Source organism: Gastrolobium bilobum, unplaced genomic scaffold (genome assembly GCF_033153095.1).
Source record: "Gastrolobium bilobum isolate Gb01-03AN ecotype WA unplaced genomic scaffold, APGP_CSIRO_Gbil_v1 utg36934, whole genome shotgun sequence".
In the NCBI taxonomy this organism is placed as follows: Eukaryota; Viridiplantae; Streptophyta; class Magnoliopsida; order Fabales; family Fabaceae; genus Gastrolobium; species Gastrolobium bilobum.
The window spans coordinates 7623-32999 of NW_026896826.1; the positions used below are offsets into that span (position 1 = coordinate 7623).

Below are 25377 nucleotides of genomic sequence, written 5' to 3' on the forward strand. Positions count from 1 at the left end.
AGTTCACATGCACTAACACCGAAGAGAACGAAGATCAACAACAACAGCAGCAATGAAGAGCAAAAGTTCTCAACAGCATAATCAGCTTTCTTTTAGCTCAAGAGTCAGAGTAGGAGTGCTCCGTCGTCAAACCAGCCGGAGCCGAAGACTGAGCAACAATGCTCCAGTCCTTCCTCCGATGAATTCCCGGCGTCTAGTTGTTCGAGCAATGGATCCATTGGGCTCGATGAGGAGAGGATCAAATTGTTAGATCTGGAGGTAAGAAAAAAAATTAAAGAAGCTGTTTCGTTTTTTAAATTCTTTGAACTGAATAATTAAATGCCGTTATAGATTTTTGTGGAACCTGCGTTTTGTTGCTCTCTTTAATTATTTGTCCTACTCTTTCACTCATTCAATTTTCTTTCTCTCTCCAAATTTAATGCACCGCATCCAACGTTTCTTTTCAGGTGGAGAGCACTCAAAGTTGAAACCTCAACGTAACGTGCAATTGCGGTGAAGAATTTGAAAGGTTTTTAAATTTTAAATTGAATTTGTGATTTAGCTCAAAGAGAAAATGTTAATTTGGGATTTAGATCAAATTTGTGCTTTTAGTTGTCTGTATTCTGAGCTTGCTCTGTGAACATGTTAATTTTAAATTTTTTATTATTATCTTATTTTATCTTCAAGGGCAATTGCTGACTTTGAGTTACGTCAATTTCTGTGTCGTCAATACAGGTTTCAATTCTCTACGGCCCCTAATATAGTTCACCCTAGTGATTGTTATTTCACAGGCCCTATAACTGGTGCTCTCACGCACAAATACACAGGCAATTCTCTGATTATACCTCTATTTCATTACTAATTCTGCCAAACTATTTTACAAGACTTACAATGTGTTATTTATAAGCAATAGCAAATGATTAAGAGTGATAATGACTAACATAGAAAATCTAAACATATTAATTGTCCACTAACAGATACCTAGGGACATACATCTTCACCATAAACCTTTCATTTTCTATTTTTCTTTTATTTAATTTAAACTTATCCCAACAAAACTCCTCCATAAGCTTTAAATTCTTCGACCATCCTTCATCCCAATCTTCTTCTTGAAATTTTCTATCAGCAACTTTGGCAACGGCTTCGTAAATATGTCACCCACTTGATCTCGGCTTGCAACATGAGTGAGCTCCACCTTTCCTTCCTTGACTTGATCCTGGATGAAATGAAACCTGACATCAATATGCTTACCCCTCTCATGGTTGACCAGGTTCTTTGCTAACTCGATTGCAGACTTGTTTTCAACCCGGATCTCGGTTGGGCCGACTTGTTCTTGCTCCAATTTGCTCAATAGATTCCTCAGCCACATTGCGTGACAAACGCACCAGGATGCAACAACGTACTCGGCTTCACATGTAGATAGAGTCACAATGGGTTCCTTCTTTGACACCCACGTGAATGCCGTGTTTCCCATTAAAAACACATAGCCAGCCGTGCTCTTCCTGTCATCAACATCTCCACACCAGTCGCTATCTGAATATCCCACCAGCTTGTTACTTGTCTGACTTCGAATAATGAAGTCCTCGCGAGATTGTTCCTTGAACATATCTCAATATCCTCTTCGCTGCCTTCCAATGTGTGTAGCTCGGATCTTCCATGAACCGGCTTATAATCCCAACAATTAGACACAAGTCTGGCCTCGTACAAGTTAAATTCCTCAAACATCCTACTAGACTCCGGTAATTACTCGGATCAACTCTTTCTCCTCCATCATACTTCGAAAGTTTTAAGCCGGGTTCCATAGGAGTTGAAACCGGATTGCAATCTATCATTTTGAACCTCTTTAAGATATCTTTTGCATAAGCTTCTTGAGATACGAAGATCCCGAATTTGTCTTGTCTGACTTCCAGACCAAGGAAGTATCTCATCAGACCGAGATCCGTCATCTCGAACTCTTTTGTCATTTTCTTCTTGAAGTCTTGTATTATCCCTTCATCATTTCCCAAGAGGATTAGATCATCAACATATAAAGCAACTAGTAAAATATTACCTTCTTTCTTCTTCACATACAGGGCATGTTCGTATGGACATTGCTCAAATCCGTCCTTCTTGAAATAAGAGTCAATACGGGTATTCCAAGCACGCGGTGCCTGCTTCAGCCCATACAAAGCCTTATTCAGCCTTAACACTTTTCTTTCTTGTCCGACTTTCATGAAACCCGGAGGTTGTTCGAGATATACCTCCTCCTCAAGTACACCGTTTAAGAACGCTGATTTCACATCCATCTGATAGATCGGCCATCCAATCTGAGCTGCATGTGAGATCAACAACCTGATTGACTCCATCCTCACTACGGGTGCAAACACCTCGTCATAGTCTATTCCATCATTCTGCTTGTACCCCTTTGCTACTAGCCAGGCTTTGAATCGCTCAATCTCCCCTTTAGCATTCATCTTCTTCTTATATACCCACTTCACACCGATGGGCCGACTTCCTTTTGGTAGCTCGGCTAACTCCCATGTCTTATTCTGCTCAATAGCTTTTATCTCTTCTTCCATGGCAGATTGCCATTTTTCATTTCGGACAGCTTCCTCAAAGCTCAAATCCTCAGAATCTGCTAACAAGCAAACGAGATGTGCTTCGTTAGTTTAGTCATACAAGTCCTACAAGCTTCTCATTCTCGGTTGTCTCTGCTCTTCTTCATCATCAGAGACTTCAGGATTTGCCGGGATATGGGTCGAAGGTTGTCCGACCTCAATTGGTATATTTCCGGGTTCCACATTGACCCCAGATGTACTATTCCAGTCTCATTCATCTTCTTCATTCACTTTCACATCTCGGCTTACCAACACCCTTTTATTGACGGGATCCAACAACTTGTATCCCTTCGTCTTCTCATCATATCCAATAAACACAAACTTCTTACTCTTATCTTCAAGCTTCGTTCTGAGCTGGTCCGGTATGTGTGCATACGCAACACTACCAAAAATCTTGAAATGAGCCACTGATGGCTTTAGACCACTCCATGCTTCCTGTGGGATTTTATCATTCACACTTGAATGCGGACATCTATTCTGCACGTACACAGCACATTGTACAGCTTCTCCCAAAATCTCCTTAGGCATATTCTTAGTCTTTAACATAGAACGCACCATATCCAAGATAGTGCGGTTTTTTCTTTCAGCAACTCCGTTTTGCTGTGGTGTGTACGGCGCGGTCAGGAACCGCCTTATCCCGTGTTCTTCACAATACCTTTTAAAGGCTGTTGAAACGTACTCGCCACCTCGGTCAGAACGGACCGACTTGATGTATCTCCCGGTTGCATTTTCTATCATCACTTTAAACCTCTTAAAGGCCTCTAGAACCTTGGACTTTTCCTTTAGAAAATATACCCAAGTCTTACGGCTGAAATCATCAATAAAAGAAACAAAGTATCTCTTTCCACTGAAGGACCCCGGAGTTATGGGTCCACACAGGTCGGTATGTATCAACTCCAGAGGCTGCTTAGCCCGGTATCTTGCCATCCTTTGGAACGGGCTTCTTGAGTGCTTACCCACCACACAGTCTTCACAGAACTTTCTTTCAGAATTTATCTTTGGCAGTCCCACTACCATGTTCTTCTTCATCAGCTCGGCTAGACCACCGTAATGAAGGTGTCCAAACCGTCGATGCCACAGAGACATCTTATCCTCCACCTCGGCTTGCAGACAGCCGACCTCCATGCTCCTCAAACTCAGCTTGTACATTCTGTTTTTTCCATCTGAACTCGGTCTATCAGACGCCCTTATTTGTCTTTCAATAATAGAACTCGGTCTGTCATTAGAACCGAGTAACCTTTCTCCATCAACTGTCCAATGCTCAAAATGTTACTTTTGAGCTCGGGCACATAGTACACATCCCGAATTGTTCCAACCCGTCCATCCTTTTGTAGAAAGCAAACCGTACCACGGCCTTTCACATCAATTTTGGACGCGTCTCCAAAAGGGACATGTCCGGCTTCCACCGTTCTCAACTCTTTGAACAAATGTTTGTAACCACACATGTGATTACTGGCACCAGTATCCAAGTACCACTCCGTCTCACTCTTCGAGCTAGTTTCACCATGTGCTAACATCAGAACTCCTCTATCTCTTATTTCTCCTTCTGCATCGAAGTTTGAAGTCTCGTCAACTCTTCTTTCATCTCGGCAATCTTTAGCAAAATGCCTAACTTGGCCACAATTGTAGCATCTGTCCGAGTTGCAATCTTTTGCGTAGTGACCATACTTGCCACACTTATAACATTCTATATTGCTTTGATTCGACAACCGGCCTCTTCCACCTCGGCCACGTCCTCTACCTCTCTAGTTTTGCTTACTCGTCTCAGCTTTTTCTTCATGTTTCACCTCCTGACCTCGGCCACGACCACCTCGGCCATTTCCACGTCCACCTCGTCCAATACCTCTACCTCAGACATTCTGAGAGTACAACACCTTTTCATCCTTAATTGTTGCTTTTGTCTGGAGTGCTTGCTCAAGAGACTCCTCCTTCTTTTTCTTCTTGCGCTGCTCATGCGCTTCAAGAGAACCAGCTAGCTCTTCAACAGAAAACGTAGCCAAGTCCTTAAACTCCTCGATTGCACATACCACGTTTTCAAAGTCGTCTGTCAACGACCTCAGAATCTTTTCAACAACTCTGGAGTCGGTCAACACCTCTTCATTCCGTTTTAACTGGTTCACCACGGTCTGAACCTATGTAGCACCGATACGACGCGCGACACGTGACACGACACGACACGACACTCCGACATGTCAATCCTAAAAAATTATGGATTTCGACACGTTGGGACACGTTTTAATATTAAATAATTTTTAATTTATATAGTGTATATTTCATTTAATATTTAATAATTTAACAAAAAAATGAAACTGAATTAATAATACCCATCAATACGTTATAAAGATGGAAGCTTTAATCAAAAAAATAAGAACTGGGATGAGAGAGAGATATAATATCAGATAGAGAGATCAAATCATATTAGAGAGATCAGAGAGAAGAAGATACAACAAGAGCGTGATAGGAATTGATAACAATGATGCTGAGATGATCTCTTATCTACTTAAGGGGAACAAAGACAAAAAGATAAAATTGATATGATCAGGTTGAAGCTTTATTAATATATTTTAACTTTTTAAAAAAAAAAAAAATTTAAAAAAAAAAATAAAAAATAAAAAGAATAAAAAAAATTACGAAAATGCCATTTGACCGTGTCGGACACGGTCAAATTCGCGTGTCGGAATGGTCAACGTGTCGAAAAAGTCAACCGCGTGTCCGACACCGTGTCGGAGCGTGTCGCCGTGTCGGAGCGTGTCGGACCCGACTCTTCCTGTTTTTACAAGTGTCCGTGCTTCCTTGGTCTGAACCTTGGTGATGAAGTCCGACACTCCTTCGGTTTCCTTCATCTTCATCCCCTCCAACTCTTCTCGAAGAGTTTGAAGTCTGACCTGCTTCACACGGTCCGCGCCTTTGTAGACCGTCTCCAATATATCCCAGGCCTCCTTTGCTGTTGTTGCGCCTCCAATCTTTTCAAGACCACCGCTTTCTTCAATAGCTTGAAACATCATAAAGAGTGCCGCTGCATCCTTTGTTCTCGTCGCACTCAATTGCTTGAGTTGATTTGCTGAATATCCTTCCGTTGTTTCAGGTTCTACGAACCCATTTTGCACCAACCCCCAACTGTCATAGGCTCTTAGAAGAGCCTTCATTTGGATGCTCCAGTTTTCATAGTTCACCTTTGTCAGGTGGGGCAGTGGCAGACTATTACTCATATTCTCCATTAGCTCAAGCTCTGATACCAATTTGTTATTTCACAGGCCCTATAACTGGTGCTCACACACACAAATACACAGGCAATTCTCTGAATATACCTCTATTTCATTACTGATTCTGCCAAGCTATTTTACAAGACTTACAATGTGCTATTTATAAGCAATAGCAAATGATTAAGAGTGATAATGACTAACATAGGAAATCTAAACATATTAATTGTCCACTAACAGATACCTAAGGACATACCTCTTCACCATAAACCTTTCATTTTCTATTTTTCTTATATTTAATTTAAACTTATCCCAACAGTGATAGGTGGCTTTCTGTCATACACCTTACCAGAATCAAACAAGAAAATGGAAGGAAAAAATGATATTTGGATGGAAGGAAAATCTGGAATTCAATGGAAACATTCAGAGACCACCATGGACATGTATGAGTTACATGGTTTAGCTTCTTTCAAGGAGAAGCAAACCACCAAACGGAGTTAACCTACTAAATTCAGCTTAATTGACTTAGCAATGTGGCCTTCTATTAACAGAGTCCTACTGTATCATAATTCTAACCACTACATTGTTAAGGTAATTACTTAATCATTGTTGTTATTACAATTAACTTCTAATCAAACTGATATGGTATCATATATCTTGTTTTTCTTGTATCTTGCATTATACTTTTTTGTTATGCTTTATTTATTGTGAAGGTCATCATTATAATTAGCTTGGTGTTCCTTGATACATGATGTCTCGTCATATCTTTAATTTACATTTCATTTACATAAGATCCTTAAAGGAAAGTGGGAAAGAAATGTCATGTGTGACACCATCTAAACTACAATCTTTTTTAAGTTTTCATTTTAGTTTCTCCGTTTTTTCATGAATATTTCATTGTTTTGTACTTTTGTCTATACTAGCATATATCTTTCTTGGTCTGAATTCTCTACTTTGGGTGCTATTGTTTGGTATCTCAAAAGGTGTCAAGACATATTGATCTAGTTTATGGAGGAGGCAGCATTGGTTTGATGGGCTTGATTTCTCAGGCTGTCTACGATGGCAGTTTCCATGTAATTGGGTGAGCATCTTCTATTCTTCTTCATCATGATTTCTATTAATGATGTATTTTGTTCAAAACTCAAATTACAATAGCATGTATCAGTAAACTTTCTTATAATGTTTCTTTCTTCTGAATCTTATTTGTTTCTTCTCCCGAGGATATAAAAGCCTAGTTATATGATTTCCAATTGAGCCCACTTCTGCAGGACTGCAACACTCATCATTACACATTTACACTTAACCTCTCACGTTCTTTTGTACTCCATTCAATCTAGTTCCAATTGATTTTTTAAAACCATTAATTGATATTAACACCAAATCATTGCTTATAAGTCTCTTTTGTTTCTTATATATAAAATGGTAAATAGAATTTCATTAGAACATACACTCTATGATACAGGACACCATAACATAAAAAAAAGTTGTTCATTTCAATTTACTAAATATAGACAGAATATCTCATACCAACATAATTTATTAATTTATGGTTTCAAATGGTCTCATTGAAATTGTTACTTCAAGATCAAATTAAACAACTCCAAGTTGAAGATTTTCATCGACTAAATCTAACCAAGACAAACTAAAGTTACCATAGCATACTTGGAACTAGAAAGCTAGCCTGAAGCTCAACTTTACTAAATAATTGGCCACCTAAAAGAGTTACAAATTTCTTATACAGTAGGATCTGTCTTGCGATGGCACTTTGGTGTTTTTTGTTTCAATGTTCTCCTTCATATGTTGAAAAATCACATGCCTTTCTTTCTTAGTTGCTATCGTATTCGATTATCACTTATCTCATTCTAATTTTTCTTTCACTTCTTTGCTGTTCCAAACATATTTTTAATACCAGCAAATTAATATTATGGCCATTTAATTTCTGAAATCTACAAGTGTTACCATATATTATTTTTTGTTTAACTCGTGATCATAGGTTACTTGGAAGATAGGCGTCCGGCTTCAAACATGGATCCACATGTGGTGACATCATTACTGGTAGAGACTACACTATTGTGGGAACCAACTCTAGAGGTTGAAGCTGTTCCAACTCAAAAGATAAATCTATTGATTGATGGTATTCTGGATGCAGTCGGTAGTTTGTGTAGAGCTGGAAAGCTCTTTCATTTTCCTTTTATATTATTTGTATTCTAAATATCTTGTTTGAAAGAAAGAGGTTGGCATGCCCGTTTATTGGTTGTTAGATGAAATGCCCATTCATTTAGCAAGTAAATGATTACCCTCATAATTTATTTATTTGTTTGTAAACACCCTCATAATTCTTAGTAGAAGCAGACGAAATGGATGTGATTTGATAATAATAAAATTTAAAATTATAAAAAAATAGAGATAACATATTGTGGAGGTCTAAAGCCCCGCAAAATGCAGTTAATAGTAGAGGTCTAAACTTAAGTAAAACAAATTGTAGTGAAACAATTGTGGCGGTCCAAAGCCTCCAAAAGTGAAATATATTGTGGGGGTTAATGCTTCAACAAATAGTGGCGTTGCATCTCAAAACGTCACAAAATATGTTGTGGCGTATGTAATATTGGCAATTTTTTTTTGATGCCACAAATGTATGTAGTGGGGTCAAAGACCCCACTATTTGCAAATATAATTTCCACAAAATGCTTGAATTTTTTTAGTGGCAATAGCAAGTTATATAATAATCTTGTGGGAGATACCAGCTTAAAATGATCAACTTGTAATATGATTTGCATTGGTTTTAAAAAAGAATAGTAATATAATTTGTTTTGATCTTAAAAATATATTTCATTGAAATATGTGAGTTTTTACATATAACTATAGAAATCAGTAAAATAAGTTAATATGAAGAAAAAAAAATTACCAATCAAACGAGTTTTTTCATTTTTTTTTGTTTTGAAAACATGTTCTGAGAATAAATTTACCAAGCAGATTTTTTTGCCCTTTAATTTGTAAAACTCTTTTCAAAACAAATGTATCAAACGGATTTTTTTCTTCTTTTATTGTGAAAAACAGTTTTTATAAACTATTCTACAATATTATTTTAAGAAAAAAAAATCAAAATATTATCAATCAGACCTATATTTGTTGAAGAGATAAACGCGTGTGCTAGCAATACGATAAAAGTTGTCACAAGGAAACGAAAATAAAAAGGGTTTGGATAGATTATATTAGGTTATGTGTTCAATTCACACTTATACTCAAAAAAGGAAAAAAGAAAAAGGAAAAAATGCGATTATATTTTTATAAAAATATAAATAATGATAATTTTAATGTGGTAAGGGTCGACAGATATCTGAATTTTACACAAAGGGAAGGCAACAAAATCCTTTTTTTTCCCTTTTTTTCATAAGTTTTCCTTTCAAATTTGATAATATTATATTATATGATTACTTCTTTGTTATAAGCTAAGAACAAGAATAATAAAAGTTAAAGAGAGGTGGAGGAGCGGAATGGGATACTGTAGCTAAAATGAATGTGGTAAAAGATAGATATTTTTTGAGTGCAGAAGAGAAAAGATCATGACAGTGGGGTAAAAGGTGAAGAAGAATTGACCAGTGGAAAAGGTGTAGAAGGATGCAAGATTTTTTTTTTTTTTTTTTATCTGAATGAATAATGGTATGTGGTGTGACTGTTAGTGAACTCATAGAGACTGTGAAGCAGGTCTAGACATGTGTTAGGCATGCATACAATCATAGGTTTTATGCTAACTAATGATTGAGGATTACAATTCACAAACAAACTAGTACATTATCTATGCGATGCACTGAGGAAAAAGATTAAAAATTTTGTCGATGATCGTTGTTGATTAATCTCTAAAATAAAGAACGTGTCACTACTTTCTAATATATATATATATATTAGTGTATTACCAGTGCGATGCATGAGGAGAAAAAAAATTAGTTTGTCTATCTCGTAAAAATTAACGCAAATCATAAAAGTATATCGTTGCATTTTATGCAATTAAGATAACTAATGGTCTTTTGAATTACCACATTTAACTTCAACTACGAAGTGTTTATTGAAATATTAAACATACTAACTCAAATATTTGTCAACTCTACATGTATAAAAAGTTAGAGTTAGGTACCTCATAGTGTTAGTTAGACACTAACGTCCTTTCGGATCGAGTCTATTTTGTCATCTGTAACTGTCAATATTTTATATCAACATGGTTTGTTAGACAGTAAATATAAAAGGAAAAAAAGCGTTGGCGGGCTAACCCGCCCGTTTGAAAGGTGGGGTGGGTCGGCCCTCTGGGCCGAGCCTGTTTTGCCACCTCTAACTATCAGCATTTTATATCAACATGTAATAAATGAAGAGTTGTCTTTGAATTGACTTTTCTGAAGTGAGTGTAGTTGTGACATATATATTAGATGAAGAGTTGACAAATATTTGAGTTATTACATTTAATATTCTAACAAACACTTAGCCACACAAAGACAGATTTGTTAGACAGTAAATATAAGAAGAAGAAAAATGTGATGGCAGGCGGGGTTGGTCGGCCCTCCCGGGTGAGACCAATTTGCTATCTCTAACTATAATATTTTATATTTAAAAATAATAAGTTATAGCTGATTTATATTTTAAAGTCACATATAATTTTAAAAAAATAAATATAATTATAAGTGTAATTTTACATTGGTTTTAAGTATATATATTCAAATATTTTGTTTTACTTTCAAAAAAAATTGGTCGGTATTACTCCACAATTCGATATCATGGCTAATTCTTTTGGTTGTAAGTGTAATAACAACATCGGTTTAAAAAAAAAAGTAAATAAATAAAACTCCTTCCATTTGTTTGTCTCGTAAAAGTTAACACAAATCGTAAAAGTATATCGCTGCATTTTAGCTTGTCTTATAGTCATTCAAAAATTACATAGTTTGACTCGGTTTCTTTCAGTGTTTATCAAAGATGGACTTTCATTTATCACAATCTGATTGTTCACTTTGTGTAACAGAAAAATATTTCTGCAGGTACTGTATATAATTTATTTGCATTTACTTCAACAATGACATCGTTTTGAGATTAAAATATTAAAAAAATATAATTATGAAGACTATAATAACCCTAAAATAAATTAAAATTACAAATATACCATAATTTCTGCCTCAAAATGACGTCTTATTGGGCTTATTGCAGATAACTTATTTGCAGTGACTGCAAAAAAAATGAACCCTTTGTTTAAATGCTTGTTTATGAAATATTTACAACACTAAATCTGTTATGGATATGAATATCATATCCCAACTACCTACTAGAATATCTAATCAGATATAGAGTCACCAACATCTCAACAACTCTAAACAGCCAAAGGGCACAAGATGAGGATCACATCCCAACAGAAAGGGAGTTGAATCCTACTGCAATTAGGGGAGCTCAAAAGGCCCAAGCCTAGGAAGGTAATCCTATAAATAAGAGCTTAAAGACCCCAGGTAAACACTTTTAACCTATTTACTAATACTGCCCACACTGTGTACACACCCACCCCTTGGCTATAAGCCTATTGCTTGTGCGTAGTGATTGGGACCTCGGCTATAAGCCTAGTATACATTTGATATACACTATCTCTGAGCACATACCCTACGGTATAGCAATACGGTCTATCCAGGACCTAACATTGGCGCCGTCTGTGGGGACGATAAATTTCGACCTCCATTCCACGATGACGAACACCCGTTCGACGTCTAGCACCGCCCAAATGCCGCCGCATCAATCTCAGCCTCATCCTTATGGCATGCCTCAACACTAATATGCATTGGAACAACTCCAATTAGAGGCAAACCCGGTGCTGGTAGAGGTACAGGTCGGCGATGTCGGCACTCAGGGACAGACCCCCAGAACCCAGCTCAATACGACAGCGGCCTCAGTTCACCCACCTCCACACAGTGAGCCACCGCGAGACGTGACCACGTTGGCCATGAATGCAATCCTTCAAAGGCTGCAAGAGATGGAGAATAGATTCCCGACTCAACAGCGACTAGATGCCCAAAGGATGGCGACATTCGAGGCTGAACTGAGAAATCGCAACGTGGAAGGCCAACCCAAAGGAGCCGGTCAGGTCGCAAATGACGGATCTCAGCATCAGAATGCTGAAGGCGTCCAACATCAGAACGCCGAAGACCTCCGACATCAAAATGCTGAAGGTCAACCTGGAAGAAATGACCGTGCTGTTGATGATGGCCCGCGACGTCAGAATGCGGCCACAGTCGAAGGACACGCACAGAATGTGCAGAACCCTAACCTCGGCAACGACCGGAATGGTGGAGGCCTGAACGACAACCATGACGAGAACTACCTAGATGATGAGGAGGCTAATGATAGCCCATTCACTGAGAGGCTCATGAACCTGGTTATACCTCCGAGATTCAAGAGCACCAGGATACCTCCGTATGACGGAAGTCAGGACCCAGAAGCCCATTTAGCGGCTTTCAAGACCGAGATGTTGTTCAACGGGATCACTGGACCTATTAAGGCCAGAATCTTTGCGACAACATTGACTGGTCGGGCGATGACCTGGATAACCAGGCTCCCCAGGAACTCAATCGACTCGTTTGAGGACCTAGCCAGGACTTTCCGACTGAACTTTGCAACAAGCAAGGTGCTCCAATGTCGGCCTACGCTCTGGGACGAATTCGGCAGAAAGAGAGTGAATCGCTGAGGAAGTACCTCGATCGGTTCAAGGATGCCGCCCTCAAGGTCCGAGGTTTAACTGAAGCGGTGCACCTCCACTTAATCATCTCGGGATTAGATGGTGACTCTCCACTTGCGAGATCAATCTATAAGAACCCGGTGAATGATCTGGAGGAGTTTCGACGAAGGTCAGATAAATACATTGATGTGGAAGATATGCAGAAGGTCTACGTCGAGTCTCGAGGACGAAGTCCGACACGTCGGAGCCCGAGTAAGAAAAATAACAAAGACTGGGACCAGAAAGGATCCAAAAAAGGGAAGGACTCTCACGATAAGAGGTCGGACGATCGATCTCCAAGAAGGAAGTATGACGAGTACACACCCCTGAACATGTCCAGATCCAGGATATGGAAAGAGGTGGCCCAGACTGAGATGCGCAACATCGAGAGACCTCGACCACTCAAAGCCAAGAGCGGGCTGGACAGAAACAAATACTGCGCTTTCCACGATCAAAACGGTCACATCACGGATGACTGCTGGGACCTTCGAGATGCTATTGAAAAGCACGTCAGAGAGGGGAAGTTGAAGCAATATATCATCTGAACACAGGGAAAGAAAAATAATAAGCGAAAGCAAAGAAGCCGAAGCAGAAGTCGAAGCCCGAAGAGAAAACATAGAAATGATCAAAGACAAGACCGACCTGCCAAAGGCAAAGAGGTCGATGATAAGGACGAGGCCTTTCCCGAAGCTGAATTCGAATCCAACGTGATAAGTGGAGCTCTAGGCGGGGGAGGAGACTCGACCAATGCCAGAAGAAAGTACCTGAAGGAGGTCATGTCCGTAAGAGACAGACCGACCTTCAAAGGGAAAGCCAACAATCCTGCCCCCCCAAGACTGTTCTTCACTCAGGAGGAACTAGCAATGGTCGTACCTGGGCACACTGACGGATTGGTGATCACTGGAGTGCTAGTCAACTGCCGGGTTTAGAGAATCTTCGTTGACCACGGAAGCTCGGCAGACATAATTCTCTGGGATGCTTTCCAGAGGATGAATCTGGATGAGAAGGACTTAAAACCATGTGTCACCGAGCTGGTCGGGTTCAACGGAGCGACGTCCCCTCCGAAAGGCTACATCGACCTAAAATTGACCTTAGGCACGAAGGATTCGTTCCGAGCTGGAAGGGTTCGTTTCATCGTAGTGGACACCTCTTCGTCCTACAACGTGATCATTGGCCGGCCTACAATCCATGAATGGGATATGCTGATCTCCACCAAACATCAAGCACTGAAAATGCCTGGGATGAACAACAAGATTGTCACATAAGAGGTGATCAAGAAGAATCAAGAAAGTGCTATTATGAGATCCTGCGAGTCCATCAAGGAGGCCCATCATCTCCTCCTCGGCTTAAGGATAGAGGAGCCATGGACCAGTCCTTAAGGGCATCAGGAAGCGAGATAAACTTGATCGAACTGGATATGAGAGAGGAGCTCCAAGCACCTCGTCCAGAACCCCAAGGGGAGCTGGATGACGTCGAGATCCGAAAGGACGGCGAAGGACGTACCAAGGTGGGGAAGACCCTAGAGGTCGAGTTCAAAAAAGAACTCATTTCCTTGTTAAAGGAGAATTCCGATGTATTTGCATGGAAGGCCTCAGAAATCCCGGGAATAGACCCAACTTTCTGTTGTCACAAGCTCTCCATGTACCCCGGATCGCAGCCAGTGTCCCAAAAGAAAAGGAAGATAGGATCTGACCGACGTCAAGCTTTAAGTGAACACGTTGACGAGCTGCTAGAAGCCAGATTCATCAAGGAGATACAGTACACCACATGTCTCTCTAACGTGGTGACGGTAAAGAAACCAAGTGGAAAATGGAGGATCTGTGTGGATTACACCGACCTCAATAAGGTCTGCCCAAAAGACTCGTACCCAATGCCAAGCATTGACCAGCTAGTTGACAATTCGTCAGGATTTCAACTGCTATAATTTATGGACGCATACTCTGTATACAATCAAACCTCATTGCATCCAGACGACCACGAAAAAACCGCCTTCGTCTCGGAAAAGGGAAATTTTTGCTACAACGTTATGCCTTTTAGCCTAAAAAATGCAAGGGCGACCTATCAAAGGATGATGAACCGCGTGTTCTAAGCGCAAATCGGAAGAAACTTGGAGGTATACATCGACGACATGATCGTCAAGTCAATGCAAATATCGGCACATATCGCCGACCTCAGGGAGACTTTTGAGCAGCTAAGAGCTCGCAAGATCAGGCTGAGCCCGGCCAAATGTGCTTTTGGGGTACCAGCTGGAAAATTCCTGAGCTTCATGCTTACCAACCGAGGAATAGAAGTGAACCCCGACAAATGCAAGGTCGTCCTTGAGATGAAACAGCCTGAAAGCAAAAAAGAAATTCAACAGCTCACAGGTCGCCTTGCGGCCCTGACCAGATTTCTGCCTAGATCGGTAGAGAAGGCTTTGCCTTTCTTCAAGCTCCTCAAAAAGAAGTAGAGTTCGGATGGGGGGAAGAATGCAAAAGGCGTTCGAAAATATTAAGAATTGCTTAGCCACCCCCCCGTGCTGTCAAAACTAGAGCCCGGAGAAACGTTGATCTTGTACCTATCAGTAGGGGAAGAGGCTATCAGTGCCGCTCTGGTACGGGAGACCGACAAGTCACAACAGCCGATCTACTTTGTAGGTCGGACATTGCAAGGACCAGAACTTCGTTACCAGAAGCTCGAAAAGGTCGCCTTTGCCTGTTTACCTCGGCAAGGAGGCTCCGACCTTATTTCCAAGGTCACCAAATCATCGTGCGAACAAATCAGCCCATCAGGCAAGTACTTCACAAGACGGACCTAGCAGGAAGGATGATTAACTGGGTTGTCGAGCTTTCCGAGTTCGTCATATCGTATGAACCTCGACAGGCAATTAAGTCGCAAACTTTGGCAGACTTCATCCTGGAGCTAACCCCGCCCAATGAAAAGGGAGAAGGGAATGAAGGTCTCTGGACAATTTATGTCGACGGATCCTCGAACTCTAAGGGGAGTGGAGCCGGGGTGATTGTTGAAAGCCCGGAAGGAGTGTCCATCGAGCACTCCCTCCACTTAGCATTTCCGACCTCGAAGAACCAAGCTGAATACGAGGCATTCATTGCCGAGATCGTGCAGGCAAAGGAGCACGGAGCAAGGAAGATAAAAATAATGAGTGATTCACAGCTGGTTACTTCACAAGTTGAAGGAAAATACCAAGCCAAGGGTCCTCTCATGATGAAGTACCTCCAACGGGTCAGGGAGCTATTAGTTGAGTTTGACGAGGTAACAATCCAGTACATACCTCGGAATGAGAATAATAGGGCCGACATCCTATCTAAACTCGCCAGCTCGAAAGGCTCAGGAAACCACCGCACTGTAATACAACAGAGCATCCTGGAGCCGACCTGCGTCATGGTGATAACCATTCATTTTTATAGTAATACAACAGAAAGTAGTGGAAAATATTAAAATAGTCTGTAAAATACTTAAAGGCTAATTTTTTTTACGATACAAGAGTTGCATGGTCACTGAATAATCATTCATTTTTATAGTGATTAAATTATTTTAATTTATTTTTTAAAGAATGATAGATATTATTTTAATTTGAAAAATAATTCTTTCGTATGAATTATGCATATTTTTTAAAAACTTAAATTTTTATCTTTTAATTTAAAAATTTTATATTGGGCATACATATATATTAAAATGTTTATGTTTAAAAAAATTTGTACGGATTTTTTTTCTCTTTTGTATTATATTTTTAAGTTAAAGTCTTAATTTATTTACTTTTAAAGTATAAAAATGTTATTTCTTCTTATTTTGAAATCAAATTTCAAATTTAAATTATTTTTTATCAGCTCTACATATATTTTTAAATATTTTTTTATTTAATCTATAATTTTATATTAAATTTAAGTTTACAAATATTAAACGTTGACTTATTTTTCTACTTATCAAGTTTAAAATTCGAATTTAAAAAGTTTTTCCACCCAATAGACATAATAATAAATATTGTTAATAGGCTTAAAAAAATTTTATGCAACAAGAAGTGAAAAATATTAAAATAATCTGTAAAATACTTGATAACAAACATCATTTTTGATGTAGGAGTTGGATGGTCACTGGTCATTCATTTTTATAGCATTTTAAATTTTTATTATTTGTTTTAACAAAATCATAGATGCATTTTTTTATTTAAACAAAAAATTTGAATTCCTTTATATTGATTATTCATATTTTTTGCAAAATTAATTTGTATCTTTTAATTTATAACTTTTATATTGGTTATGTTAAAAAAAAAATTCTTGTACGAATATTTTTTCTTGTTGTATTATTTTTTATGTTAAATTTTAATTTATTTTCTTTTAAAGTATAAATAAGTCATTTTTTTGCAGTTAAATTTCAAATCTAAATTATCTTTATCAACTGTACATATTTTTTATAATTTTAAAAAAAATTCATTTAATCTATAATTTTTTATTATATTTAAATTATATATATATATATATATATATATATATATATACATATATATATTTCCCACAGCGGAAACATTAAATACTGAACTCTTTCAATACCCGTCAAGTTCAAAATTCAAATTTAAATACTTTGAATTTTAAATATTAAATATTTTCCACCCAATAGACATAATATTAAATAATATGAATATGCTTAGCAATTTTTCATGCAAAAAGTAGTGAAAAACATTAAAATGGTCTATAAAATACTTGGTGGCTAACATGTTTTTATGATGCAATAGTTAGATGGTCATTGATTATAGTGATTAAATTTTTATAATTTGTTTTTCACAGAATGATAGATGTCATTTTTATTTAAATTAAAAATTTAAGTTCTTTGTATTTTTTCGATACATAATTATTTTGTATTAATTATACATATTGAAAAATTAATTTTTTATCTTTTATTTTATATTTTTTATATTGGTTATACACATATATTTAAAATGTTTATGTTAAAAAAACTTAATAAAAAATACTTGTACGAAATTTATTAAGAAGCATGAATGATAATTTCCTGGAGTGAAATAATTTATTAAGGATAACCATAAAATGAGACAATAAGATAAGTTAATCATATTCTATTTATCCACCAAACAAGAGATAGAAGTATGATATGATAAGTTATCATATCATATCTTCTTTATCAGTGCTCCAAACACAATTCCTTAATATTCATAGCACATGCAAGTGCAACTATAATATATGCTAGACGTACATACCAATATGTGCATGGGATTTACTGTCTATAAAATCCAATAATCAATCCATTCTAAGTTTGTTGTTTTCTTAATCACTTAACCAAGAATCTCATGCAAATATCTCATACATTAAATACTTGATCTTTGTTTCCAGGTGGTCAGCAATAGCAGCAAAATTACCAGGAAGAACTGACAATGAAATAAAAAATGTGTGGCACACCCACTTGAAGAAGAGGGCATTGAAAACCAACCAACTCAATTCAGAGAGCAAAATAGTTTCAAAACCAAAAATCATGCAATCTGATTCCAATTCCAGCACACCAACTCAATCAGAACAATCCAGTCTTTATTACACTGAAATGGAGACTACATCAGCATGCAATTCTTCTAGTGATTTTTCATCACTCACCAATATTAGTGAAGGAAAACATATGAACAAGAACACCATCATGAGTGAAGACATAGAGTCTCTTGAGACAATGCCTGAAATTGATGAAAGCTTTTGGTCAGAGACAACAACAATGAATGATGAAAGATCAACCATGCCATCACATTCTTGGACAATCTCAAATGAACTATCACCTCAATATCCATTTCATTCAGTGGATACCTTCCAACAGAGTTATGGTAATAGTTCAAACTTTGATGATGGCATGGATTTTTGGTATGACTTGTTCATCAGATCAGGGGAGTCAATAGAATTGCCAGAGTTCTAAATTTTTTTCATGAACACATTGATGGTATTATTTAATTGGGCACGTAGTAAACTTTTTTCCTAAATAAAATAAATATCTTGTATAGCGAATTGAATTTGACCATTATAACAAGTAAAGAGTTAGAAACTGGGGGCAACGTTATCTCAAGCTACAAGAGCTAGAGTCATTCATTAATTAACCAAAAAAATAAATAAAAAATTAGCTACATTGGTAAAGGGTTACGGTGATATGAATCATATGATATTATAAGCACTTAAGAGTTGTTGGTCTAGTGACGATTCAGTTAGATCTCATGATTTGACCTGCCCAAAAAGTAATTGATTCGATTCGTAAGAATCACAATTTCTGAAAAGGATGAAGAGGTTCAAACCTGAAACCGGATTAGTCAGGTCTATTAAGACTTCAGACACCGGTTGATATCTATCCAAAAAAAAATTGATTGTTTATGTATAAGTAATACATGAGGTTTGCTCAACATTTTTTCTTGTTACAAGTTGTTTCATTATGTTAGAGTTATTCAATTGTAATAGAAATAAATTATCCATTGAAGTATATGAATATTCAATTCTTTTTTACTCTTGTTGAGTTTTATTACCTATTTTCTTTCTGGTTTTCTGTTTGGTTTGATTTAATTCATGAAAAAATCATTGCACTCAAATGGATGATTAAATTTGGATTGGTTCACCGTGCATGTAAGTTGTAACTTTTTGATCCCATTTGTTGTTGCAACTTGTAAGTTATTTTGGCAGCATTGAAAAGTAAATTTTGGGCAGCCAATTGAGACAAGTTGTACCAAAGACAAGGAAAAACGAATATTCCTTTCTCTTGCCTAGTAGCATCCTATGCACTGAATTTTGGACGACAAATTTCAATTTTCGATAAATAATTCAGTGCGTGCTTAAATTAATTAATTTTAGAATAAAAAATTTTCTTTTACAATATTTTAAGATAGTTTCATAACAAAATATTATCATTTGATAAAATATTATTAAACATGCACTTAATTAAAGATAATGTTGTTTTTTAAGGATTCTTTTGGTAATCTTTACTTTCATGAAGTATCTATACATTTAACAATTATGTCCAATGTTTATTTGAGTCTGAAATATGAATATAATAAATTATTTTTTATAAAAAAATATATAACTTTTACTTATTCTCTTTTTTAGATGATATCTCTTAATTTTTATCTTTCATACTTGTAAGTATAATATTTCATAAAATAATTATCATGTAAGTAGTTTATTAAACAGATAACAAATGGGTTTGTTTTTATCTATTTTTCAATAACAAAATCGATGTCAGAAGAGAAGCATGAGGAATATTCCATTGGTATTAAGAATCGAAAAGATAAATGGGTTATCTATTTTTTGTTAAGAGTTTTGCATTGGATTTGTTGCATTATGGGTTTTCACTCAACAATAAAAAAAGTGATGGTTCAAGTAGCTTGGCACACTAGGTTATAATGGGCCAGAAGTGCAACAGCCTGTTATCCCTCCACTGTTAGGAGAAGGAAGTTTTCGCTGCTCTGTGAAGCCAGCCTCACGCTGTGCCCTCCATTTTAAGGGTCATGAATGCTTAGGCCTTCGCCCTGGCCCCATGACTCCACCTCTTAACTTGGAGCGGGCAGGCCAGCATAATGCATCAACAAACCCAACCAAGCAAAGCCACAACCATGTTCCATCACTTTGATGCCCCCACTTGGGTTACAAGTTGAAGCTATCCAACTCGGCAAGCTGACAAGCATGTCAGGGACTTATAAATACTGATTTGTATAATATGATTAACGATGTGGTACTTTATCAACGCTGACATAAGATGGATTCATCCAAGGTGGGGGTATTCTAAAGGGGAAACAAGAGTGTTATGATAGTTTGCTTGATTCTGTCCTACTGTTTAAACACAATGAATGGATTAGTAGGAGCATTGATAGACCCTTGAAGACATTAATCTAAGGCCAAGCATTAGAGCAAAGATGTAACAGTGAATATCAATAAGCAAAGATGTAACATTAATCAACGTCTCTGCAGGAAAGAACGGTAACTTTCCAGGACAAGTTGAATTCCCATTATGAAATTGGGCAGAGAACAATTTTTTTTTTTTATCTTAGTAAATTGAATCTGACCCTTACAACGAGTAAAGGGTTACATTAGTTTCTGAAGTGGGGGCAACGTTAATTGTCTCTAGTTCCAAGAGCCTGAGTCATTCATTAAGAAAGAAACTAGCTACATTGGTAAAGGGTAATAGTGATATGATTTAAAAGGTGTGCATAAAAAAGAGCAAAATACATATGAGGAACGAAAAGGGAAACACTGGCTTTGTTTATGTATACTGTGCAAAACATCAGGTTCGCTTAACTTTTTGTTTTTCTTGTTACAAGATGCTTCATTAGTTTAGAGTTATTCAATTTTATTTTATTTTGTTTACTCCTCTTGTTGAGTTTTATTGTCTATTTTCTTTCTGGTTTTCTGTTTGATTTTATTTTATTCATGAAAGAATCATCATTGCACTTAAAGGGATGATTGAATTTGAACTGGTCCTCCATGAACTTCTTTGTCCCTGGTGTAATTGCAACTTTTAAGTTATTTGGCAAATTTGAATTGTATTGGGACAAGTTTGGACAAAAGATGGGGAAAAACGAACATTCCTTTCGCTTGCTTAATAGGTGAATTTTGACCAAAAAATTCAATTTTTTATAAATAATTCAGTGTATACATTAATATATTTTTAAATAAAAATTTCTTTTATAATTTTTAAAGAGTTTTATAAAATTAAATAATTTTTTTAAAATAAATTATTATTAAACATACACTTAATACAAGACAATGTCGAGCATAATTAAGTATTTGTTTTTTCAAGATTCTTTTGGTAATACTTATTTTTATGAAGCTAGTATCAATATATTGATCAATTATGTACAATATTTATTTGGGGTCAAATCCTTTGACATCAAATCTTAATCGTTCATTTCTATTATTTTAACGATTATAATTTATTGGATCACATTTATTAATTGATTATTAATTTTCAATAAATTATAACCGTTAGATAGACAAAAATCAACATTTAAATTTTGGTATCAAATGATGATGTCCCTATTTATTTGTATTTTAGATATAAGTATAATAAAATTTAGTATCTTAATAAACTCATCTTTTACTTGATCTCTTTTTTCGATGACATCTCTTAATTAATTTAATCTTTCATAATTTTAAATATCATATTTTATACAATAATTATCTTGCAATTAGAATAATAAACAATTAACAAAAGGATTTTTTTTAACTACTTTTTAATATTTATTTGTTTCTCATTTTCTTTGTCTCGCAAACCAATATTATAAAACTTTGACCAACAATCGACTCTTTCTGGGTATTGGATTAATAAATCACTTATTGAATCGATAAGTCATGGATTAAACCGATTAATCCGGATAGGTATATATAAATGTATATGACTATATTCTATACTCAAAATTTCTTCCTTTTAATTTCTATACTCAAATATACAGATATGAATTTAAAACAAGTGGAATAATAAATATTGATATGGTATAGAACACATGTTCAACACAGCTTGCCAATGAATGACATTATTCGAAAAACACTAACCCCCGCCATATTCATAAGGAACAACTAAGATCAATTTTCATTAATTATGAGACTTGACAATTGACATTAACTTGTCAATAATCTAACACCAATTCTTCATTGTTAGTAAACATGAGAAAGATGATATTCTTGGGTAAGCACCAATATGATCCAAAACTTAAATTCCATGCCAAGGCTAAGCCATAATACACATATATTATTTTAATTTCTAAGGTAAATTATTTTTTATCAGCTCTACATATATTTTTATAATTTGTTAAATAACGAGAGAAAAGAGAGTAACATTTGAAATATTTATGTGTAGAACCTCCAAAAAAAAAAAAAAAAAATTATGTGTATTGACTGATGAAGGCTGTACAATATATAAACAGACTAATGAGCTAAGCTCAAACCTAATGTAATCTGACCTAATACAAAATAAGGAAACCCTAATTACAAAATAAGGAAACCCTAATTACAATATATTTCTAACACTCCCTCTCAAGCTGGAGCGTATAGGTCATATGCACCAAGCTTGTTACATATAAACTCTATTAGAGGGCCCCTCAAAGATTTTGTAAACACATCTGCTAATTGCTCATTAGAGGGTACAAAGCTAGTTTTAATTTCACCAGCAAGAACCTTTTCTCGAACAAAGTGGCAATCTATTTCTATATGCTTGGTTCTTTCATGAAACACTGGATTTGATGAAATGTGTAGAGCTGCTTAAATATCACAAATGAGAGTTGCCTGTCCAGTGTCTCCAAACTTAAGTTCTCTGAGAAGCTGTTTAAGCCAGATGAGCTCGCAAGTAGTAGTCGCCATGGAGCGGTATTCTGCTTCAGCACTTGATCTGGCAACTACGATTTGTTTCTTACTTTTCCAGGAAATCAAGTTGCCTCCAACAAAGACACAATACCCAGAAGTAGATCTCCTATCAGTTGGACAACCAGCCCAATCAGCATCACAGTATCCAACCACTTTATCATGACCTTTATCTTCATATTCAAGGCCTTTCCCTGGAGATGCCTTGATATACTTAAGAATACGAATAACTGCATTCCAATGTTCTTGACATGGAGAATTGAGAAATTGACTGACAACACTAACTGCAAAGGAAATATCAGGCCGAGTGACTGTGAGGTAGTTCAATTTTCCAACCAATCTTCTATACTGCTCAGGATCTGAAAAGGGCTCCCCCTGATTTGGTAGAAGCTTGATACTTGGATCCATAGGAGTATCAACAGACTTTGAATTTAACAGAGCAATTTCTTCAAGAATATCTAGAGCATATTTCCTCTGAGATATCATAACACCAGCTTTAGATTGGGCCACCTCGATTTCTAAGAAGTATCGAAGTTTCCCAAGATCCTTTGTCTGAAAATGATGACATAAGTGTTGTTTCAATCGAGTGATCCCATGCTGATCACTGCCTGTGATGACAATATCATCCACATATACCACCAGATAAATAGATCTAGAAGCAGAATGACAATAAAAGAGAGAATGATCAGCTGCACTCCGAGTCATGCCAAATTGTTGAACAACACTGCTAAATTTAGCAAACCAAGCTCTTGGAGATTGTTTGAGGCCATAGAGAGACTTACGAAGATGACAAACAAGATCTGACTCCCCCTGAGCAACAAATCCAGGAGGTTGCTCCATATAAATTTCTTCCTCAAGATCACCATGAAGAAAAGCATTCTTGATATCCAGTTGGTAGAGAGGCCAATGGCTAATAGCAGCCATGGCAATAAAAAGGCGAACAGTAGACATTTTCGCCATAGGAGAAAAAGTATCAATAAAATTCAAGCCAAAGACATGAGTGAAAACCTTCGCCACCAAACAAGCTTTAAGACGATCCACTTAACCACCAGGTCCAACCTTAACAGCATAAATCCATCTGCAACCAACCACAGATTTTCCAGAAGGAAGAGGCACCAGGTCCCATGTGCCATTATGATGAAGAGCACTCATTTCATCAATCATAGCTTGTCTCCATCCCGAATGTGAAAGTGCATCACATGTGGTCTTAGGAACAGATATAGAGGACAAAGAGGAAAGGCAAGCAAAATATGATGGAGAAAGACGATGATAACTAATACTGACTGTATACCTGGCCGGAGGGCGAGTATCACGAGTACCCTTACGAAGAGCAATGGGAAGATCACTATCCGAATGTGGGACCGAAGCCGTGGGAGGAGATGCAGTTGAATGTGAGTCCATAGATACATCTGACGAACTATGCTCGATCTCATCAGCAGAAGAGGTGATAGAAGGAGAGTCAGAAACATAGACGGGTAAAGACGGAAGGTAAAGAAGGTCACCTGGGAAGGACGACTGTACAGAATCAGTATCCACAGGAGTAGTAGAGGATCCAAAAAAGGGAACTGATTCAAAAAAGGAGACATCCGCCGAGATAAAGTATCGACATAAAGTGGGAGAGTAGCAACGATAACCCTTCTGAGACCGAGGATAACCCAGAAAAACACATTTATGAGACTTGGGAGCTAATTTATCCAACCTGGACCAAGATGATGAACAAAACACGTAGAACCAAACACATGTGGAGTTAAAGAATATAAAGCTTGATGGAGAAATAAAATAGAGTGAGGTACCTTATGATTGAGAACAGATGATGGCAAGCGATTAATGAGATAGCATGCAGTAAGTATAGCATCACCCCAGAATATGTATGGAACATTACCATCAATTAACAAGGCACGGATGGTTTCAACCAGATGGCGATTCTTGCGCTCGGCTACACCATTTTGTTGAGGTGTATGAGGGCAAGATGTTTGATGAAGAATGCCATGAGATGAAAAGAATTGTTGAAATTGATGAGATAAGTACTCACATGCATTATCACTACGAAAAGTACGAATAGGAATACCAAATTGAGTTTTTATTTCATTATAAAATAACTGAAAAATAGAAAATAACTCAGACCATTTTTTCATTAAAAATAACCAAGTACATCTGGAATAATCATCAATAAAAGGAACAAAGTACTTAAAACCCAAAGTAGAAGAATGACGACTTGGTCCCCAAACATTAGAGTGGACCACAGAAAAAGGAGAAACAGCTTGATGACTAAGACGACTCGGAAACGTACTACGAGTATGTTTCCCAAACTGACAAGACTCACAATTTAAAGTAGAAAGAGATGATAAATGGGGAACCATATTCTGAAGCTTTGCAAGACTAGGATGGCCCAGACGAGCATGGCTAGTAAGAGGAGAATCCACAGTGGAGCAGACTGAAGAAGAGAGAACTAGTTGATAGAGGCCCTGAGACTTACATCCTTTGGTAATCTCCTTCCCCGAACTCCGATCCTGAAAGATGACAGAGGTTTTAGTAAAAGAAACAAC

The 25377-nt window shown here is 36.9% G+C and overlaps 1 protein-coding gene and 1 long non-coding RNA gene across 2 annotated transcripts; both read left to right on the top strand.

Moving 5' to 3' along the window:
* The first annotated feature begins 465 nt into the window (after positions 1 to 465).
* Positions 466 to 8069, top strand: LOC133302205 (uncharacterized). Its single transcript, XR_009750300.1, has 3 exons — positions 466 to 508; positions 6760 to 6857; positions 7770 to 8069. It is a non-coding gene; the product is annotated as an uncharacterized LOC133302205 (long non-coding RNA).
* A 7248-nt stretch (positions 8070 to 15317) lies between these two features.
* LOC133302200 (transcription factor MYB15-like) lies at positions 15318 to 18416 on the top strand. The gene is made up of 2 exons (XM_061501947.1): positions 15318 to 15775; positions 17855 to 18416. The coding sequence occupies exons 1-2, from the start codon at positions 15318 to 15320 to the stop codon at positions 18414 to 18416; spliced, it is 1020 nt and encodes a 339-aa protein (XP_061357931.1).
* Positions 18417 to 25377: the final 6961 nt, after the last annotated feature.

Excerpts from the sequence above, each read along its gene's own strand:
- LOC133302200 (XM_061501947.1), top strand. The coding sequence starts at position 15,318 with ATGATTAACTGGGTTGTCGAGCTTTCCGAGTTCGTCATATCGTATGAA. Across the intron at positions 15,776-17,854 it reads TTTGACGAGGTAACAATCCA|GTGGTCAGCAATAGCAGCAA; the intron begins GTACATACCTCG and ends CTTTGTTTCCAG.